We start from the raw sequence: 21409 nt of genomic DNA, 5'->3' as shown, positions 1-21409 counted from the left end.
TAGCCGTACATTTGAATAAATCCCACCATGGGGACAGTAGTGGGTTCCAATGTACTGTTTTTGAAAAAGTCTGTTCCTCAGTTTGATGAAACATTCATAAAGGACAATTGTTATGTACAGACTCAATGTATTAATATTAACAGTGATACATTATCCAGTAGAGGTTAAATGAGGAATTAATTGGTGGCTGTGTATTTCATTATTTAATTAGGTGTTAATTGCTACTTGTGATTAAGGCATGTATTTCTGGTTATGTTTTACTCCTTGATGGCTTTGGCCAAGACATCAGTTTAATAATAAACATGTGTGAATTACTGTCCAGTTGTATTTCTCTTTGCTATATTCAGACATTTTATTTGTTGTGCTAAGAGGTTGTTGTATGTCTGGCCATTGTTTATGGCCTGTCATGATTTTAGCAGTGTACTGCTCACATATTTATTTGTACTTGGGGGGGGGGGCAGATGTGAGTGTCATGGCTGCTTTAGTATCCAGCTGTGCATGATGCCACAGTTATGGGTGGTCTATCAGCAGCATATGTTTGTATGGACATTTTGGGACATGTATGCATATATATATATATATATATATATATATATATATATATATATGTGTGTGTGTGTGTGTGTGTGTGTGTGTGTGTGTGTGTGTGTGTGTGTGTGTGTGTGTGTGTGTGTGTGTATGTGTGTGTGTGTGTATATGTATATATACATGCAGTATAGTGTGTGTGTGTGTGTGTGTGTGTGTGTGTATGTATGTATATGTATATATATGGGTTCACTTTATAATCTCAACATTCTGAAATACCGAATTTCAGAATATCGAGATCATAAAGCCGAAACGTAGGAAAAATAGGTGGGGGGGGCTATGCCCCCACACCCTCTAATGTGGGGGTGGTGCCCCCCACACCCCCTTACTAAATATACTAACTCCAGGGTCACACTACAGTGGGGAAAAGGCCATATATAACTTTATGTGAAATGTATTTCAGGGAATTGTGCTTTCAGTGAATAGTCCTAGACCCATATATATATATATATATATATATATATATATATATATATATATATATATATATATATATATATATGTATATATATATATATATATATATATATATATATATATATATATATATATATATATATGTATATATATATATATATATATATATATATATATATACATATACATATATATATATATATATATATATATATATATATATATGTATATATATATATATATATATATATATACACACACACACACACACACATATATATATATATATATATATATATATATATATATATATATATATAGATTCACTTCATAACACTGAAAGCTCAAAACACTGAAAATGAGAAAACTTGAAAACTGAAAACACTGAAAACACATATCATACATATACTGACTTTAAACAACATAAATCATAGCACTTACCACCATGTGTAAGCAGGGAGGCAAGCCCCCCTGCACCCCCTGCTACTTAAGTATATCAACTCCAAGATTGCACTTAGTGTAGTGATTTGCAATCTTGGAATTGATATATATATATATATATATATATATATATATATATATATATATATATATATATAAGTAGCAGGGTGTGTGTGTGGGGGGGGGTGCATCCCCCCACATGGGGGTCACAGGGGGGCTGGCTTAATAGAAAACATACCCATTCATTTATGTGTTTGGATTATTGGTGAAGATAAGGTGGGGGAGAGAGAGAGAGAGATGTCAATTAACAAATGTAGATTATTGCAGTGCTCACATCTTTAATGATCATTGTTCTAATCATTACTCTACAGGTATTATTACAGCAATCTATGGCCTTGGGTTGGACAGTGGTATGTTTGTTCACAGTGTATAATTACAACCTTTTTATAGCTACTTTATACCTTTTCTTACCTGGAAGACCTGTGGAGGGAAAGTTTGTTAATACTACCTGACTGTTTCTACCCATATTCACATAGTCAGGGTTACATATGTGCACTCATACTGTGTGTGTGTGTGTGTGTGTGTGTGTGTGTGTGTGTGTGTGTGTGTGTGTGTGTGTGTGTGTGCTACTGACATACTCTACCTTGATTTCTATCGATCACCTTGGTTGTTGGTAGCAGGGACCGGTAGCTGTGACAGTATGACACTTCTGAACATGTCTTGGGGGAGACCACTTGGTGTATGTACTTATCCTGCTGTTATTTGCAGCCTTGGAGTTGGACCATGGGTGTTGGACACAGTATAACTAGCTTCTTATAGCTACTTTATACCTTCTGTTACCTGGAAGACCTGTGGAGGGAATTTATGTTGACACTACCTAACTATTTCTACACATATTCACAAAATCCTAGTTGAAATTATGCATACATCTTACTACTAGTCCCGGGATTCAAACCATAGCTGTTTCTGCTAAAAAACACAACACGTTTGTGTTTCATCAGAACAAGCTATTTATAAACTACTGTCTTTGTCTTACAAGTTTTCTGTCTGATTCTCTCTTGGTTGTACAATCTGACCTTGTGATTACAACATCCTTATATGTACATTCCTATACATACTTTTTGACATAACACAGGTTGGAAAACAGTGGTTAACACAACAGTGCTATTCTGATATCAGCTTTTGGTGTATGAAACATTTGAAGTCATACAATACTAGAGTAAACACAACCAGTCAGGGGTTTTCACTTTTATTGACAAGTACTTACACTTTTATTGACATATAACCTGTATGTCACTATTACTCTCCTACTGGCTTCTTCAGTCATTAAAAACCATACACATTTTTAAATACTGCAAGGTGACATTCTGCTACTTTTTATTTATTTGCTCTAGATAATACCAGCTAGATTGTTACTCACCAGCCTCGCGATGCAGCCTTAGGATCCTGCTGGCATGAGCTTCCAAGTTCACAGCCCTCTCATTTGCAGCTGTACAGGAAATAAGAAAAGACATTTATGCATATCTATCCATCACATACACAGGCTGGACTTGGGAGGACACTTATTTTGACTAATACTTATGGCTGGAACATTTTCCGCCCAGGCATCTTGGATCCACTGGTCCAAAAGGTCCCTCTTCCTCTGCTTCAAGTGAGCAAAGTGGTGCCAGACCTGCTCACCAGTCCAAAGGATGCCAGTGGCAGAGGTGAGATCTCAGGTAAGATGGCCCAGGCCTCCACGTAGCATTGGGAGCCCTGGTACTGGTCCTGCAGCAGTCGCCCTTCATGGTCTTTAATGAGGTGGCTGACCATGACCCTGGACTCCTGAGTGCCCCAGCGCCGCACTCGAAAGCTCACACGTTCACCATCACCAGCCATAGTGCCTACAGTGGAGAGCTACAACTGGTTATTGGCTGTATTCCCACCTGCAAGGTTTAAATAGGGCTAATTTCCCACCCTTTACTGTGATTGGACAGTTTTGAAACTGCTGAGCTAAGCTAAGCACCAGGCAAACCCACTTAGCAAAGATAACCATTGCTTAAAGGGGTAGATGCTAAGCCCTGCTTACCAGTGAGCAAATCCACTTAACTATGAAATCTTGCTTAAACTTTAAATTTCACTTACACCTCACATTTGGGGCTGCTACACTACACTGGTTAACATATACATAATAATATCCACTACCTATTTATGAAAAATACATTTTAGTTGTGCTTCACATATGCAAATACATGGACTGCTGTGGAGATCAAACCACGACTGACTGCATGATAGGCGAAAACTTTTACCACTACACTATTCCAATTTTACTATTTGTACTGTGTATATTTCTATTTAAACTCTGCTATGCATAGCTGCATGACACAGAAAAAATAACACACGACTGGTCTGGCCAACTGTATAACTCCGAACCACACCAAAAAAAAAATGACAGTCCCAGTCACAGAAATAAGCACTGACCACTAAGATGCAACCACTTTCCTTTTATTTGAATGTTAAAATAACAGCAAATACTGGTTAAGCGCTTTCATCTACTTATGGTAGATTTCATCAGAACCATTACTAGCAGCCATTATCCACTTTATATATGGCCCTAAACCAATCAAAAACTAAAAATGTGTACCCTATATAAACTAATTAAAATTTAAAGTGCTCAGTGCATGATTCCACAATGTCTACCTATCACAATTTTCTTTTTTATCACAAATAAAACTTATATGTTGAGACTGTTCGTCAAACGTAATTAATATAAAAACACAATAATACATGTTTACTGATAAAACAAACAGTTCACATAATATATACAGATGTATGTACAAAGTGTTAAAAATATTGAAAATCTAGAATGCCTAATATTTATAATGCTATATATGTACGGTCCCCAATAATGACTTGACCTAACAATACTTCTACCATGGCTTATCTGAATATTCCTCGTATTTGATCTTCACCTATACTTCTCTAATACTGACTTAATAGATATAGTATCATTAAGTCCTGGAAATTCAGACGCATTAAGCTTAATTGCTATCTTGTTTCCTTTTCTCTCAATAATAATTTTATATTCCCACCCCTAGGATTGGGTTTAATAGATTCTAATATACCAAAATCAAAGGAGCTGCAGATACTATTACCGTTGAGATGTCTCCATAATGCATTATTTGTATCCTGCCTTTTTATCCTATAATAATGCTCATATATTCTATTCCTCAGACATCTAATGGTCATTCCTACATAATAACATGGACATTTTGTACACTTTGCCAGGTACACCACATGGGTTGTCCTACAATTACCTTTTTGAAACCTTATAATTGTACTATGGGGATCTTCCAGAGTGATAATCGTAGCTGGTATGATGTATTTACACTGATTACACCTCCCACATCTGGTTGTTGCCCTGTCCAGTTGTTTATAACTCTAACTTTTTTTCATCCCAAATCTTGTCTTAAGGTTATTACCATTTCTATATACAAATTTTGGTCCATCTCCCACTTTCTTGCAAACACTATCATCTGTTTTTAAAATATTCCAATTACTCTGAATTATTTTTTGATGCCATTCACCTCTGGTGCATATTGTAATATACATGCTCTAGTGAAATTGTTTGTTTCCAAAGGTCTGTTATGTTCTTGTGCACCACTGTTCTCTCTGCCTAGTATTGGCTTGTATTTTTTCCCCCATTCTTTCTTAATATATTCTGTGATGTCCATAATAATTTCATTCGGATATCCCCTTGCCTCAAACATTTTACCTATATTGTCCATTTCTAACACCCTGTCAGAATACTGGGAGGTCATTCTGGCAGCTCGGATACATTGCCCTTTTATTATACTCCTCTTTTGGTGTAGGGGGTGACAACTTGTAAACTCTAAATAATCATTACTGAAAGTTTCTTTCCTAAATAAATTAGACTTAAATCCACGATCAACTATTGTAATTCTGGTGTCCAAAAATGCTATACTCTTCTTGTCCATATTGAATGTAAACCATAAATAATCACATCTGGTATTAAGATAAGTTATAAATTCATTGATGGTACTTCCATTTCCCCTCTACACTACAAAGACATCATCCAAAAATCTTAGGTAACATGCAATGTGAGATTTCCATTTACTTGATAGAATGAATTCTTCCTCCCAATTTAAAAGAAATAAATTGGCATACATGGGGGCACAGGCAGCCCCCATTGCTACACCTTTACTTTGCCTATAGTGCATATTTCTGTGACTGGCACTGTCATTGTTTTTTTTTGGTGTGGTTCGGAGTTATATAGCTGCATGACAGCCAAACCCGCGCAGCTACGCTTAAACTTTATTGTGCACAGAAAAAAAATAAGGAATATATTTTAAATATTGCTGTTAGGAACTTAGAACATTGATAGAATGACAGGCTTTGCATTAGCATGTATTTTGAAAGGAGTATGTAGTGTCACAATGTCATTTTACCGGACTGCACTTCTTTTCTGGTGTATGGTGCACACATACTAAAGTGTCCGTGGAGACTTTCATTCATTTTAGTTTGGCAATTCTTGAGTGCAGGGGGCATGTGTATTGTGAGACCACTGCTCTCAGACACACCCCCTGTGCTCGTACACACAGACTATGTCTGTTTAAGAGTAGAGCACCACGCCTTCATGAATATGCAAGGCGAGCTGCTGCTCTACATGGACACGGTTGGTTCCGTGCAAGAATAACTTATTCTTGCACTGAACCTTCAGGAATCCCAGGGATAGTGTTTTAGTAACTTCCATTATTTATTTATTTATCATTTGTTAACCAGAAAAGTCAGACTTGGATTGAAGCCAATTTTCAGCGGAGGCCCGGGGAGAAAGGCTCCAGATGCACGTCTTTCTAATGTGGGAGGAAACCAGAGCACCCGGAGGAAACCCACATGAATGCAGGGAGGACATGCAGACTCCACACAGAGGGCACCCCAGCCAAGAATCGAACCGAAGAACCTCTTGCTGTGAGGTGACAACGCTACCGCTGCACCACTGCACCGTCTGTTATTTAAATTTTATTATTTTTTTTTAATTTGGTGTATTCAACGATATATGTATTTTGAATGTTTTGATTATAGTAATCATGTGATTCAGTCTGATGTATTTATTCATTACTTTGTAACATGGCTGGTTTTCTGCTTTCAACTCTGTCAGCAGCAATCATGTTTTAACTTTCTTTGCATGTGATATGGTAGCTCTTTCTAAACAATCAGGAAGAGATTATTCCAAACTATATCATTCCTAAGTCACTGAAGACAATGCCAACAGTGATAAAACAGTATAATTAATAATGAGTAGTACTTGTTTTATTTAAGTAAATAAGACTAGAAGTTATGATTTAATATTTAGAGCAATGTAACATAAAACGGAAGTGAAACCTGGATCATTAGGTTTCCAAACATTCCACAGTGGCAAAAGCAATTCAGATGGTAGTTCTGCCTTAAATATAGCTGAGAAAATGCCTCAAATGTCTAATATCTCATTTAGAAAGAACCACACTATGTATGATAGTTTCACAGGAAGGTAGAAATCTTAGTCATTAAACCATCCAATTATCTAGATTTACCTTGGAGGAGGCAATGGTCCTAGTCACCTTGACTTGTTATTCCAAAAATGTGACTACACTGGGATATGACTCTATAATTATGCTTATGTAACTGTTGATGAAGGTTTAAATCCTTTAAACTGGATATTTAAGGAACCATTCATTATATAAAAGAACAGGTGGTCATGGAGAATTTGATCTGTCATTGCTCAAAAGGCCTGATACAGACTGTTATAGAAGAAGCTATAATAGACCATGACCAAAGTGAGAGCTGCTTGTCTTTCCATAAAACTGAGAGAAGTGAGCCTATTGGTCTTTTTGGCTAGGTATCTCCAAATTCAGGTTTATGGTATGTTTAGGTAAGTACTCTCCAAAGGGGGCATTATAGTTAATAATGTTTCTAATGAGAAATGAGTAAAATGGAATTAAGACTTCTTTGGATCATGAGTAGATGCCTTTGGAAATTAAATACTCTAGAGAGAACGCTTTCTGAACTACTACAGTGACATGAAAGCTAAAAGATAAGGAGTTATCAACAGGAGTAGATATTGTCTGATTGGAGGGGGTGTCACCAATATTGTATGGTGAATATTCTTTTACCAAAATGAACTGTACTACTTTTATCACATTAGTTTGAGACCACTGGCCTTGTATTTGACATAGTATAACCCATTTCAGATCAACTGTGAATGAGTGAAGGACTGAATAACAGCACATAATTTATAGTTGTCTACAAACTTAGATAACCATAGGTTGTGAGTGTTGGCTTGAAGGCCTGAGAAAGAGATGTTATATAGGACAGGGCCTAACAATGAGCCCTGTGAAGTACTTTTTGAAACGTTCACGCATTTAGAAGTATTATCTTTTATTTCTTATTAATAGATGTATATGGTTAAATAAAAGCCTTTAATAGTTATTTCAAAAGTAATCTGCTGAAGTGACTTGGTAGACAGTGTACTCACATTTGATGCCAGGAAGATCAAAAGGTTGTTTATCAACCACACCAGGATTTTGGATCCATATTTTATCAATTCATTCATGTAGTGTCGTTGGTTATAGTGCTAACCAAAGTGATCTGATTCATATGCTAATACTGACACAGCCCTTCAACATAACGAGGGGGTACTGCACTCCTGAGATGGTTTATATAAGGTTGACATAAGGGGGCTGCTGTACTCCTGAGATGGTTTACATAAGGAGGGTGCTGTACTCCTGAGATGGCTTACATAAGGGGGTGCTGTACTCCTGAACTCTTTTTCTTTGGATGAGATGTTAAACTGAAATTCTATCTTACTGAAATGTTTAACATTCTATGACAGTTTCCAAGATATATAGGTATAGTTAACAAATAAATGGAATGGTATTCAGAGTAGAGAGAACAATCCTTCCCATCTTATAGCTTGCAAAATCACACTATCTTTCAGCATACTCAAGAAATGATCACTTCAGGTCCAATAAATAATCTTTAGGAGAGAGAGTCAGGAAAGAGCTTGCAATGGGATTCATGAGATGAATCAGCCTGGTACAGCTGCCTTCTGGTGTATAGACTTGAAGTCTTCCAACAAACAAACTGACATTTCTGGTCAAAGAGGTAATCTGGGAGTAAATTGATTTCAGAAGATTTAGGGTATCCACAAATAAATAATGAAAGAAGCTGATACCAGAAATGGAGTAGATAAATTTAGCACTATGATTTTTTTTGTATTGCTAGAAACTTGGGCAGCCTTCATCAGGTAAATATTAGATATGATGTTTTCAGCTGACATACTGCCTAAAAGTAAACATCTATGCAATGAAACTAAGGCAGAGATATTCTGCCTTTTATGTATACTTCTATTAAAAAAGCAGTATTAGAATTGTATTAAAGCACATGTTTAGAGTGTTTCTTTTCTGTTACACTGCTGTAACTGAACCGTGTAATACTCTTCTGAATTACCTTTTATTTCACTGTTATACTGCTGTTGACTTATATAGCAAGTGCTTTCCAATCTGAAAATAAAACTTTTCTCATTTTGCAGTTGACAAAGACAAGTCACATGGAGGGAGCTACACTGGTTGTGAACCAATGGGGTTTGTCTGGAGCCTAAAACCTTCGCCAGGGTCACCTGAACACAGCAGGTACATCATGATAATATTTTGCTGCCTGTTATCAAATATCTATTCAATGGTATAATAAATCAAACTTGAAATTATTATTACGACAAATAGTGGTGTGTGTGTGTGTGTGTGTGTGTGTGTGTGTGTGTGTGTGTGTGTGTGTGTGTGTGTGTGTGTGTGTGTGTGTTTGCTCTCAGATTTTGCTTGGGCAATGTAAAATGTTATCACTATAGATTGATCATTTACCATGCTGTTTAAGAAGGAACATAATTATTACAGACAAATCTATAAGAATTGATTTGCCTCAAACAAATCAGAGCTGTTGAATTGTCCTGCACTATTAGATCTTCAGGATATCTACACATCTATGTAATAAAAAGCTTGTTTCTATAATGGGAATATTAGATCTTCAGGATATCTTTAAATCTGTGTAGCATGAAGCTTGTGTCTTTGCTGGGGAGCAAATCAGTTATAGTTTCTAAACTACTAGCAAAAACACACACAAATATTAACAGTATTTGGCATTATAATACCTTCTCTTTTTAGCAAATAATATATTTGCAGTTACAATAAAAGGGAGAGATAAATACAAAAACTTGCCTGTAATAAACAATGACATATCTGGTATATTAATATGAGTTTTATAACTTCAAAGTGTATTTACTACATACTGGATCCATGACATAGAGAGGTGGAACCCTGACTTACGCATCAACTGGTCTGAGTTTGATTAGTGAGCCTAGGCCAAGGAGGAGCAAGAACAGACAGAAATAAATAAATGGTTATTTTTAGTTCATGATCTCTAAGAAGGAAGTTGGGCAGAAGGCAGCAGTGTTTTCATGCTAGAGTGGTACCTGTTGGCCTATGAGCAGATTGTCAGCAGTAAGTACATTCATGAAATCAGATATTATCTGAAGCAATAATATGCTCCATTGGTTAGTTTGCTTATTAATTTTATTTCATTTCATTTTTATTTATCTATTTGCTTGACAGGATAGTCTAACTAAGGACCATTTACTCATTTTCAGAGTAGTGCATTAGAAATCTCCATATATTTCAGTGAAATTACAGATAATATCTGCAGTTTAGGAAAAAGGCACACCTTCACTTCTGTACAATATTTACAAACATAAATTAAAATATGTTTGACTACCATATCCCCGTTGTTACATTTTCTATAATTTGCTGGTAGACTTTCTTGAATCAAAGGTTCAGATATATCTGGACACTCTAAACTGGCCATAGGTGTGAGTGTGTGTGTGAGAGTGTGTGGTGTGGAAGAATTAACACAGCAGGGCTAGCCACCTGGTGGTGTAAACCGTGGCTCTAGATGATTGTCAGTTTTGAAGTAACATCCTGACCCCATGTGCAAAATGAGAAATGGGTTGTGGATGAATGGTTGGAAGGGAATGTATACTGTTGGTTACTCATGGAGAATGTCACATTAAGGCCATATGAGTCATCTGTCTCTTCAGCTTATGAGATATCTTTATTTGGTTGTTTCTTATGCTTTATAAACAAACATGATCAACTGAAAGAGGTCAAAAGCAACCAATGAAGCGCTTCCTCTATCATAACCTAATAGGCTTCCCACCTATCAGCCAGATTTCATAAACATTTTGAAGATTGTGAGGACAAATCACAAGAAATAAGCCTAAAATTTCATCCCAAATTGCTTGTGATGTTCTGTAACCCAGCAGCTTATGATAAAGGTCACCTTCAGTACTAATACATGAAAAAATAAACCTGAATCCTTATCAATTAAGTTTGTGTGAATTTTTAGAGGTTTGTTAAACATTATAAGTAACTTTAAGGTGCACATTTCATCAATATGTGAATTTTTGCAAATTTTAGTAAAGAGACAGAGGAGAGGAAGGCCTCCTATGATTCTGATTTCTTGAGAACTTATCTAGTCATTATTCCCTAGATCTAAGTACAGCATTTAGGGCACCCATTTCTTTGCTAATTCCACATAGGCAAACTTTTAGTAAGAAGTGATTCATAGGTGCTGGCAATGGGGCATAGAGGGATTAAATCTGTGTCCCAGGTATCCTGGATTCAGTTAGTATCCTGGGCATCAAAGAAATCATCTGGTGAGTGGGAAGAATGAAGAAGCAGAGTCTGCTGACCTCTCTCAGGCAGGAGTTTAGGATATGTATCATGGGGGTCTATATTAGCACACCAAAAATTGAATTGTGCAAATCCAGTTTGAGCGACACAGAAAACACAAAAACAACAAATTTCGAAACCGTAAAATAAAAAAACCTAGCAGACAAAAAGTGTCACTGTTTTATTCAGGGGGGAAAGCCCCCCTGCCCCCCCCCACGTGGGGGCTGCGCCTCCCACACACCCGTAACTTAAATATACCAACTCTGAGATCGCACTCCATTGAAGTAAAGGGAAGAATTCCCTACGGCGATCTCCTTCATTCTTGTGATATTTCAGATATTCACACTTTCTGTGTCGCTCAAACTGGATATGCGCAATTCAGTTTTTGGTGTGCTAATATAGACCCGTATCATGGAATGACTATTTTACCAAAAATCCTTGTGGGTGACCAAGGACAGACAGAGTAGGATATTGCTGGGGTAACACCTTTGTAAAAGAAAGTGACAAGACCTCACAATGCCAACCCCTGGGATGTCATGGACATTCTCAGGCTATTACATGGCTTTTGTGAAAACCCCTATGATAGCTGTCTAGATGGTCTCATCTCTTAAGGAGTTACAAGTAGGTGTCAGTAGCTGACATGATGGCTCAAATGTCATCAGGCATGAAAGAGAAAAATACTAAAAAAAAATGAGAGAGCAAGACAGAGAGAGAGAGAGAGAGAGTTGATTGACACTGATATCCCATATATTACTTGCTTAATTTGCTCATCTCCAAGCAATCATCATATTTATATTCTTGACAACCAACATAAATAAGTTTCATAAAGGTATTTTCAGATTTAGCCAGGTCAGATATATTCTACACCTCAGACAGGAACAAGACTGGAGTTAATAATATTAAGCCTGGCCATAGATGGCTCAACAATTTATGCTGGTTTTCTTTCATTTGATTCACTTCAGCATACCCTCACAACAGATATAGAAGTAATCACCTGGCTGACTTATCCTCTTTATAATTCTAACACACCAGCTGCAGAGTTAGATATTTCTTCATCAGCATAAAAAGAATGCGAAAATAGTTAGGTAACTCTAGCACTCCAACAAAGAGCTGGAAACATTTTTGCCAACATAAAAGGAATAAAAAAAATATTTGTGAAACATTTGTGAAACTCCAACACACTGGCTGCAGAGCTGGAAACATTCTTACTAGCATAAAAGAAATGCAAAAATACTTATGCTGGCATTTACTCACAAAAATTCTAAGCATCTTCTACTTTCTTGCATGCCTTGTCAACTAATTAAATCAATTCTATGTTTTATATAGACACGCATTCAAAGACCATTCCCACCTTTATCTGATTAACTTCAAGCTTGTCCTGTTATTTAAGTATTTATTTATTTTATTTTACATTTGTGGCCATATAAAATCTGTTGAAAGTATGCCCTTAGGCACTTTTCCATGAATGAATTGTAAGATGTGTTCTACCATCAGTAAGTTAGTAAACTACCAGCATCCTCATCTGAATGTTGAATTTATGCCGAGATTTCATGCAAGATGTGACACTGTGAATTTATATACTTAGCTAACTGTAATGAATGTGACTGTTTTTTACATTGGAAAGACAGTAAAACGTTTGCGGAATGGAATATATGGTTATCTATATGACATTAAAAATAAAAACATACAAAATGCCCTAGCAAAGCATGTCATTGAGTTTACAACGCATACTTTTAGTTTCAGGGTGCTTCAGCCCATACAGAAAAACATTAGAAGGGGTAATAGTAAAAATTATTTGAAAAAAATTGAACTTAGAGGGATTCTGAAGTTGTAGGTGCATGTGTATCCCAGACTTAATACTGCTATTTGTATTAAACCTGAGCTAGAAGCTAGGTGTACTAAGAAGAACAAGAACAGGAAGCATTAATTGTTTCATAATTGTTTTTAACTATTTTAATTAGCTGTGAATGTTTTCAATTTTAGTTAATATGAGATGCTATAAAAAGTGCTGTATTTGTAGTATTTTTAAGGATCTGATGAAGGATAGTTACCTACATGAAAGCACTTGTCCGTTTTTCTTGCGCCATAATAAATCAGGAATTTTTAATCGTGGTGGTCCTGTTGGTTTTGTTTTACTGGATCTTTGGACTTTTCTAATTCTTATTTGAATCTGAAAACCTCAGCCATGGTGGTCGTTTTGGTTTTGTTTTTCTGGACATTTGTTTACCGGCATAGTCCAACTGGGATAGTAACCCATTTTCAGCAGAGGTCCAGGGAGAAAAGCTCCGGAGATAGTAACATAAATAGTAATTAGTTATACAGAGTTAGGAGAACATTAGTAGCAAAAAGCTAAGCACTGATATCAAATATTATACACACATTAAAAAATAACAACAGGTACATTCCATTAATGACTTGGCAATCCTAATAGGTAAGCACAGAACTGAGAAAATAAGTATGAGTTGGCTGTTAACTTCCGGAAGACACTGAGTATGGATTAGGGATTGAATGAGGAAAGACAAGGGAGATGTAAGGAGTTTATCCTGGGGTGATACAGGTGAAGAGCCAGTTATTGAAGAGGTGTTCTTTGAGTAGTAGTTTAAATCTAGTGCTGGTAGGGGTGGTGAGTATGTTTTATGGGATACAGTTCCAGATTTTAGCATTATGATTTGCAAATAGTCACCAAAAGCGTTACTAGTTTTGTGTTTTTTTAGAAGTAGTTTATTGCATGAGCAAAGTGTACGGGAGGCATTGTAAGCCTAGACTAGTTTTTTTAGTGCTGAACAGGCATCAGGTTAATGATATTGTGAGCAATTGTAAGTTGGCTAAGTGATAGAAGATGTGGTAGTTCTAGCCAGTGCAGTTGTTTTAGGGCAGAGCAGTCATGTGGTCTATTAGGGAGGTTGGCAGCGAATCAAGCAGTTTTGTGGTAGCAAGTCTGTAGTTTGGAGAGTTTCGATTTTTTAAGGTTAGTGAAGATGGGGGAGGCATACAGAAATGTGGACTGAAGGTGTGTTCTAGCTAGGGCCTGTTTGATGAGAGGGGTGAGAAAGTAACTCTTTTTATATGATATCTAACAAGTATTTCATAATGACCAGAAAATAAGTTCAACTGGGCCTGTTCTCTGTAGGATCTTTAAGCTGTTTCATGGTTCATAGCATTGGGAAAGGATTGCACCCAAGTCTAAACTGTTCTTTGGTTATACAGCAGTCATCCTTCATTTATTCCAACAGCAATGATCACACTGTGTAGGCTGCCTTGCCTCATTCAAATTGACAGTACTTGAAAGACAGACAACAAATAATTTGTTTTGCTGTAACTTAATCATGGTATTGAATTTGTGGTATTCAGTGGAATGATTAAGCGCATAAAATATGAGAAATTAATTTCTGCTGAATAAGAAATGTAAAAGCTTGCTTTTCTTGTTCAAATGAAAACCATTTTCACATTTAATTTTATGTATGACTCATAGCTTTAGATAATTATGATATATTCTGCTAGCATCAACATTTAAACATCTGACATCAGGTAGTTATTGATGAAGTGACAGCTGTTTTCTATATTTATACTGCAATGCTGTGTTTAACCACAAACCAAACTGTTAACCAGCCCTTGACAATTCCCAGTCTTTCCTACAAAGGCCAGTCCCCCTACAGATTTCAGAAAATAAAGTAATTCCAGATCCTATCTTGTGCTATTACAGATAAACCAGACAGAGGGTAAAAGTTCAGATCCTTGCCTGTAATATGATGTACGAATACTTTGGAAACAGTAACTCCTAGGAAATCCCATAGAATTACTGAGCCGAATAGTAGAGATGTCCCTAAACCACAACCATGTTTCTGATTATTTGTTAGTGTGCTGGCTGTAATTTTTTTGTAATATTTTGCTAGCCCTTAATGGATTTAATTTCCATACTTTTTCCTACCTTGCAAGTTTGCCAAATCTGCTGTGCCTTAACTCACGGCTACCTTCTTAGTATCCTTAACCCTTTTTATACTCATGCAAGTGGAAGAAAACAGCTTCACCACAGGTTTTCTGCAAACACTCAGGCTTTGTGGCTTTGTCTCACAGTGTTAAGGGTTTTATTTTTAAAGAAATTGCCTGTAATATCTGGCAGTGCTTACAGTTTTATTTTAATCAAATGCAGTCCACCTAAATAGCACACAATACCTTGACAGCTTAAATTCTGTTAGTTAAATGTTTCAAAACAAGTCACAAAAACACAAGCATATAAGATATAGTATAGCAGCAGTCTTTCATTCCATAGCAGACGTAATTGATCAAAAAGACCAGTTTTATTAACAGAACCAGCTTTATCAGTTTATCTGAACACACACACACACACACACACACACACACACACACACACACACACACACACACACACACACACACACACAAAACACCATTGATTTTATACAAAATCGGCAATCAAGTAACCAGACCAAATAATCAGAGATGAAAACAATTTGTCATCCCTGTTTTTGAGTTCAAATTGTGATCAACAAGTTTTTATTTTTTTTTGCAACCCACCATATACTAAAGAAACAATCCACGTGAATAATTAATGCTAAAACAGTAGGGAAGGCAACAATATGTTCACTTTTCATGCAAACAATGGTTTAATGCTATCTAATACTGAACAGTGCACATAATATATTATTTGTTAAGTAAAGAACCCATTCTGGTAATGAATACAAGCACATGCAATCAAAGGAAGTGTACCTTTTATACATAAGATGCATTAAACAGATATGAATCTATACATTGCACTTAAAAAAAACAATATATTAAAATGTATCATTGAGCTGGTTGGAAACAAAGATCCTGTTGAACCATCCAAACTAAAAGGTAACTTGTCTGCTGATACATTTATCAATGCATATAAAGGTGAAAGCTGTTAAAAGATGTTATTATGTATGTTTATAAAGTGCATTAGATGCCTTCTTGTATCTACTGTCACTTTTGTTTTCCCTCCATACCTCTAACCTCTCAGCGCAAGAAATCTGGACAAAGCAAGAAATAATGGGGAGGGGGAGAGAAAAGCCCAAAAATATGGACAGACTCAAAATATTGCCCCTATAAACTTAGAAAGTTGCTAGAATAACAGATTTTGTATCATTATGTATTTTCTGAAGGATATGAAGTCTGAAACTCAAACATCTGTCATTATTTAGTATTTAGTCACTTCAATCTTCAAAGATTTGCCAGAAAACCACAAATTTTATGAGGGACAGACCATAAATATAAGGCAAACATCTGGCCAGTCTGCAAAAATCTGGACAGTTGAGAGGTATAGTTCCCTCACCCTCATTCTCCAGGACCATGATGTCTGACATACCACAAATACCCCATATATGTAGGTTGTCAGACTAATAATCCTCTCTGTTCCACATGTTACTAGGACTCCAACATCAAAACATTTTAACATGTTATTTTGTTGTTAAGTCTTTTACATTACATGTGTTTACTCAGAATTGTTAATACACTTCTAAATTTTAAAAACATAAATGAATGTTGTTCTAGCAAAAATAAACGTAAGTATGGTTTCCTTAATAATGTAGGCCAAAGTAACTATACAACTGATTTAATTGTATTGATATTTGTCCTATAGGTGTTAATACATCTGGGAGCTTGCTGTACGCTGATTGTTATCTCCTTATGTTTGTATACCAACAAACTAGTACAGATAATGTTATCTACTTATTATTTCCCTTTGTTTAAAAAAGTCAAATGGTAATTCCCCTGTGTTGAAATCTATGGTACATGTATTTGGAAAGAAATTCATATTTCTGATCTGTTTTCAGCCATATGGCTAGGATGGCAACTGTATGACAGTAACACTAAATTTCTAGAAAAGGTTTTTTGATATACTGGCTAGAATAGTACCATCCAGCAATCTAAAACAACAATTGTGAAATATTCTGCATATAACATGAACTGTAATGCAAATTCTGTTTTTTTAATTAGTATACTTCAGTGGCCTAAAGGATAAGGTATTAGTCTCCTAAGCAAAAGATTTTGGGTTTGAGTCCCATCTACGGCAGTATAACTTAAGTCTGACAGTTGGCGAAGAGGGTTAAAGCCATAAGCTCTATTTCTTTGGTACAGGGTTTGATTCCATCAACCTTCATTTGCTTACTGTTTAACCTTGAGCAAGTCACTTAACGAGAAATTGCTCAGGGGTCACCAATGAAAATAGACTGTGCCCAGTGGGCCTGACTGGTTAACAAATGGGTATTGTTAATTTTTTCTCACACCAAATCAACCAGCAATCATCCAAATAATGATGCCACATGTTTATTAGACCCAGGCATTTGTTGATATTGCCATCATGAATAAACTATGTTCAAAGTCCCCTCTTTGTTAAATACACATATAAAGAGTCAGAAGATGCACCCATGGCTATACCTCTGAGCTATAAATAACAATCACCATTGAAACAATCTTGGTAAGGACCAATTCAGCGAATTGAATAATAACGTCATTAATAATGCTATGAATTTGCCAGATCCAGTCAGAATTTAACAGCTTCTATCCATGAATCATATGGAATGTTAGTGTAAGGCATTTTTACATCTCTTCTGTAAAGAATGCTATTTTTAGGTATCTGAAGATCTGACATTAATTTAAGAAAATGGTGTTGTATTCTTTATTTTTGCCCTTACCTTGTCTAATAATGATAAAAAGGTGTTTCTACAAAACCATATAGTAATTTTGTTATTGAAACCTTGCCAGAAACAACAGAGCATCCAGGAAGATATTGAAGAGATTTGTGTATTTTAGGTGAAATATAGAAATATTGTTTTTTAGCATGTTTTACCTGTAAGGCATTACTTAATGTGGTAGAGATAACGTCCCAGATTAGTATAATAGGTCAGAAACATCTTGAATTGTATGTGGAAAACATAGGTGGGTTCCTTTAATAGTTTATAATAATAATTGTCTGTAAGTTGTTCACAATCTTCCTCATCATATTCATTTATATTCCAAACTACCACTGCCCCACCTTCCTCTGTCTGACAACTACCCATTTCTGAATTAGATCCAAGTTTTTGCAATGTCATTCTCTTGACTTTATAGACTATATTACTGAAGATGGTCTTAATTTTCTGAACTCAATAATAATGCACATGCAATTAAAAACAATTTGAAAATAGAAGGGTATGGACTCAGGGGTGGGGAATAGAGGTAAATGTGAAAGTTGTTGAGAATAGTTAATTTAATCTGCCATTTGTAATAAATATTATTCAATATCAGTGGGGTAAGAGATACTGTTAAATATGCTGGACAGCTAAAATTTTGCTACCATCATGGGCTAACTCAAATTTCATCAATGTCTTTGACAAAGGGCATGTAATCCGTATGGTAAAATGTTATATACTGGGAAAAATTCTAACTTAACATGCTCAAAATGTGGAAATTATGGTGCTTCAACTGGAATATGGGAGGGAAAAAGAAGATGTTGAAATGAAAAGAAAAGTTAATATTGACACTTAGATGTTCAAGATATGGCTCAGAGAAGCAGGACTATGAATGAGAAAGTTTATGAGGGTAAGTTGCAGAATTAGAATGAGACTGATGGGGGAGTCAAGCTTATGGACAGGATTCTGAAACTAGAGTTATAGATACAAAATGATTGGAATAACATGAAATTGAGGGATAAGAGTTCCCTCTATTCTGACCATCAAATATCTTCAAGGTCTAAAGAAGTAATCAGTCTCTTATAGTCAGGACTGATCAGACCAATTGCTGAGTACGATGTCCCTTTGGGATGTATCTCACTAAATATATCAAACAACTAGAAAGATCCCAAAGGTTTTTAACCAAAAAGATGACAAATCTGAAGTCTCTGAGCTATCAATAGAGGCTGGAAGATGTAACCATTATTCAGTGTATCATAGACTCTTGAGGAAAGATCTCTATCTTGCTTATAATGCCATTAGAGAGCCAGTTGCCCAGGATCACCTGCATCTCAACAAGTTCAATGGCTCCACCAGTAGAAGAACCAAGGACCTAGATCTTCACCGGCAGATAAATAAGACATGGTGGAGAGATAGGTTTATAACCCAACACCTCCCAAACCTCTAGAATAAACTCCCCCTATACATTAAGGACATTATCTTCCTTTAATCATAATCTAGATGGCTAGATGGATATGCATTCATCTAGTCTGAGACTGACTGATATAGAGGGTACTAGCAAAGCATAAGCCATCATAAAACACAATGGCCTTAGAAAATCTATGAAATCTATGAAAGGGAAAAACATTTTTTAAATACATACAGAAAATAAAAAAATAAAATAAAGGGGACTAAAGGAAAATGACAGATCAGACCAATTGCTGAGTACGATGAACAGTAGAACATAGTGTAGGAATCATTCTTTTGATTTCATTTGTTTATTGGATGTACAGTTTTTCAATTAGACAGGGTCAGTTATAAAATTTTTTGAGTGCAGATATCATACAGAGTATGGGTAAGAATGTGTTCAGGAGTTCTTTATTAAATAACAGGAGTGAGAAAAATCTTTTGAATGTGATAGCGGGGGACAGCAAAGTTAATGATTACTGATTAATTGTATGTATATTTACTACTGTTGAGGAAAATGCTCACTTTTGAAAAATTAAAAAAAAATGCTTGAGGGAAATATGGTTATTGTTAGAAATTTAAACTGTGATATTAAAGCAAGTAAAGATAATAACTGTAGACAGGGTGAGAGACTTACAAAAGTAATAAGGTATGACTGGGATAGATGTTTTCTTATTTTCAGATTCATTAAATGAGGTAGATGGTGGGCATATAATAGTTGGATTTTCAGATCTTACTGCTGCTTGGTCAGTGTTTGGTGATATGAAGAACTGTATAGGGGAGATGAGGGATTAAGAGAATAACTGGGGTGCATGGAGGATTCAAAATTTGGAGAGAGAAATGGGTAAACTGCTTAGAGAGCATAAGCGAATTAGGAGGTTTTATGAACCATGGACAGAATAATGATGGCATCAGGTGGTAAAGAACATTTAGCGTTATTTAAAGGTTATGAGCAGTGTTTAGAGACAAAATGTAGACTACTTAAATAAAGACAGTGATATTTTATGAAATTAATGGAGTTAAATTGTGGATTTGCTAAACAGGTGGAAGTGTTTAACAAAAGAAAACAAGAAAAAAAAAAGAAAACAAGAAGAGGTTTTGCCCTTTTTAGGAAAAAGGTTTAAGTGCAATAAATGGATGATGTTAGAGACCAAGCATGAGATATACCAAATTATTTTAATATAATGTGAAATTATAAGATTCATGATGATTTATGTAAAGGGTATCTATAGGGGTGCAGAAGGTATAGAAGAGGTGAAGTGAGTAAAGAATGATGAGGCAAAGGGAATATTGTGGAATAAAGTCATTATGATAAAGTTGGATGATGCTTTGAAGGAATAAAAGGCACAGAATGTGCCTGGATATAATGGTATAGGTTATGAGATATTCTTCATATTGAATACTGCTACAGTAGCCTTAGCTATATAGGTTATATCTTGCCAAGGATATAACAGTCGGCCAGCTTCAAAAGCTTTAGGACACCTTCCACCTACCCAAACTGTCAAGTAGCTCAAGCTGAGCTGAATAAAAGACAAGTTTGGGCACAAAGCCCTTCAGATTTTTAATGTTGCCAAAGAGTACACTTACCTGAGGCTTTTGAGGATCGATGGTCAGCTTGTGTTTTCCTTAGCTGGCAGATAAGTTTCTTTTATGGAAAAAAAAAACTTTTATTTTTTTACTGATGTTTTACTACTTTCTTCTTCAAGAAATTTATTTTAATAGTAGGAGTGTTATGTCTTAACGGATTGTCTTGAGACTGTAATGTAATTTTAAATGGACCACTTATTGTTTCTGTCAGTTTTAAAGCAGAGTTATCTAACTGTAAACTTTTTTGTGTGGAGACATTGTGTTTATTTTAAGGTCATGAGGCTGCCATGATGTTTGAAAATACTTTTTACTGTTTTTTTTCTGTCAAAAAAGTAGTTTCTGTGGACTAGTAATTTTACTGGCATTGTTGCTTGTTTTCCCCATGATAGAAGCATCATTTTCAGCTTGACATAGAACAGGTTGTCACTCCCATGGTCAGTCTATCTTCCAGCCACAGAAAGAAAATGTTAAGCAAGCCTTTGCCACCACAGCAGGCTAGCAATTTGCCTCAGCTGCATGTGGGTGACTTGG

General features: G+C 35.8%; 1 protein-coding gene across 1 annotated transcript in view; it reads left to right on the top strand.

The window, feature by feature from the left end:
- Positions 1 to 21409, top strand: part of LOC122814944 (bile acid-CoA:amino acid N-acyltransferase-like) — a 553345-nt gene that overhangs the window by 311890 nt on the left and 220046 nt on the right. Inside the window, exon 5 of the mRNA XM_044087204.1 lies at positions 9011 to 9110. Within this exon, the coding sequence (XP_043943139.1) occupies positions 9011 to 9110 (100 nt within the window). The remainder of the gene's footprint in view (positions 1 to 9010; positions 9111 to 21409) is intronic.

Source organism: Protopterus annectens, chromosome 11.part0, assembly GCF_019279795.1.
Source record: "Protopterus annectens isolate FY-2018-M chromosome 11.part0, PAN1.0, whole genome shotgun sequence".
NCBI classification, from domain to species: Eukaryota; Metazoa; Chordata; order Ceratodontiformes; family Protopteridae; genus Protopterus; species Protopterus annectens.
This window is presented reverse-complemented; position numbering and strand designations above follow the sequence as displayed.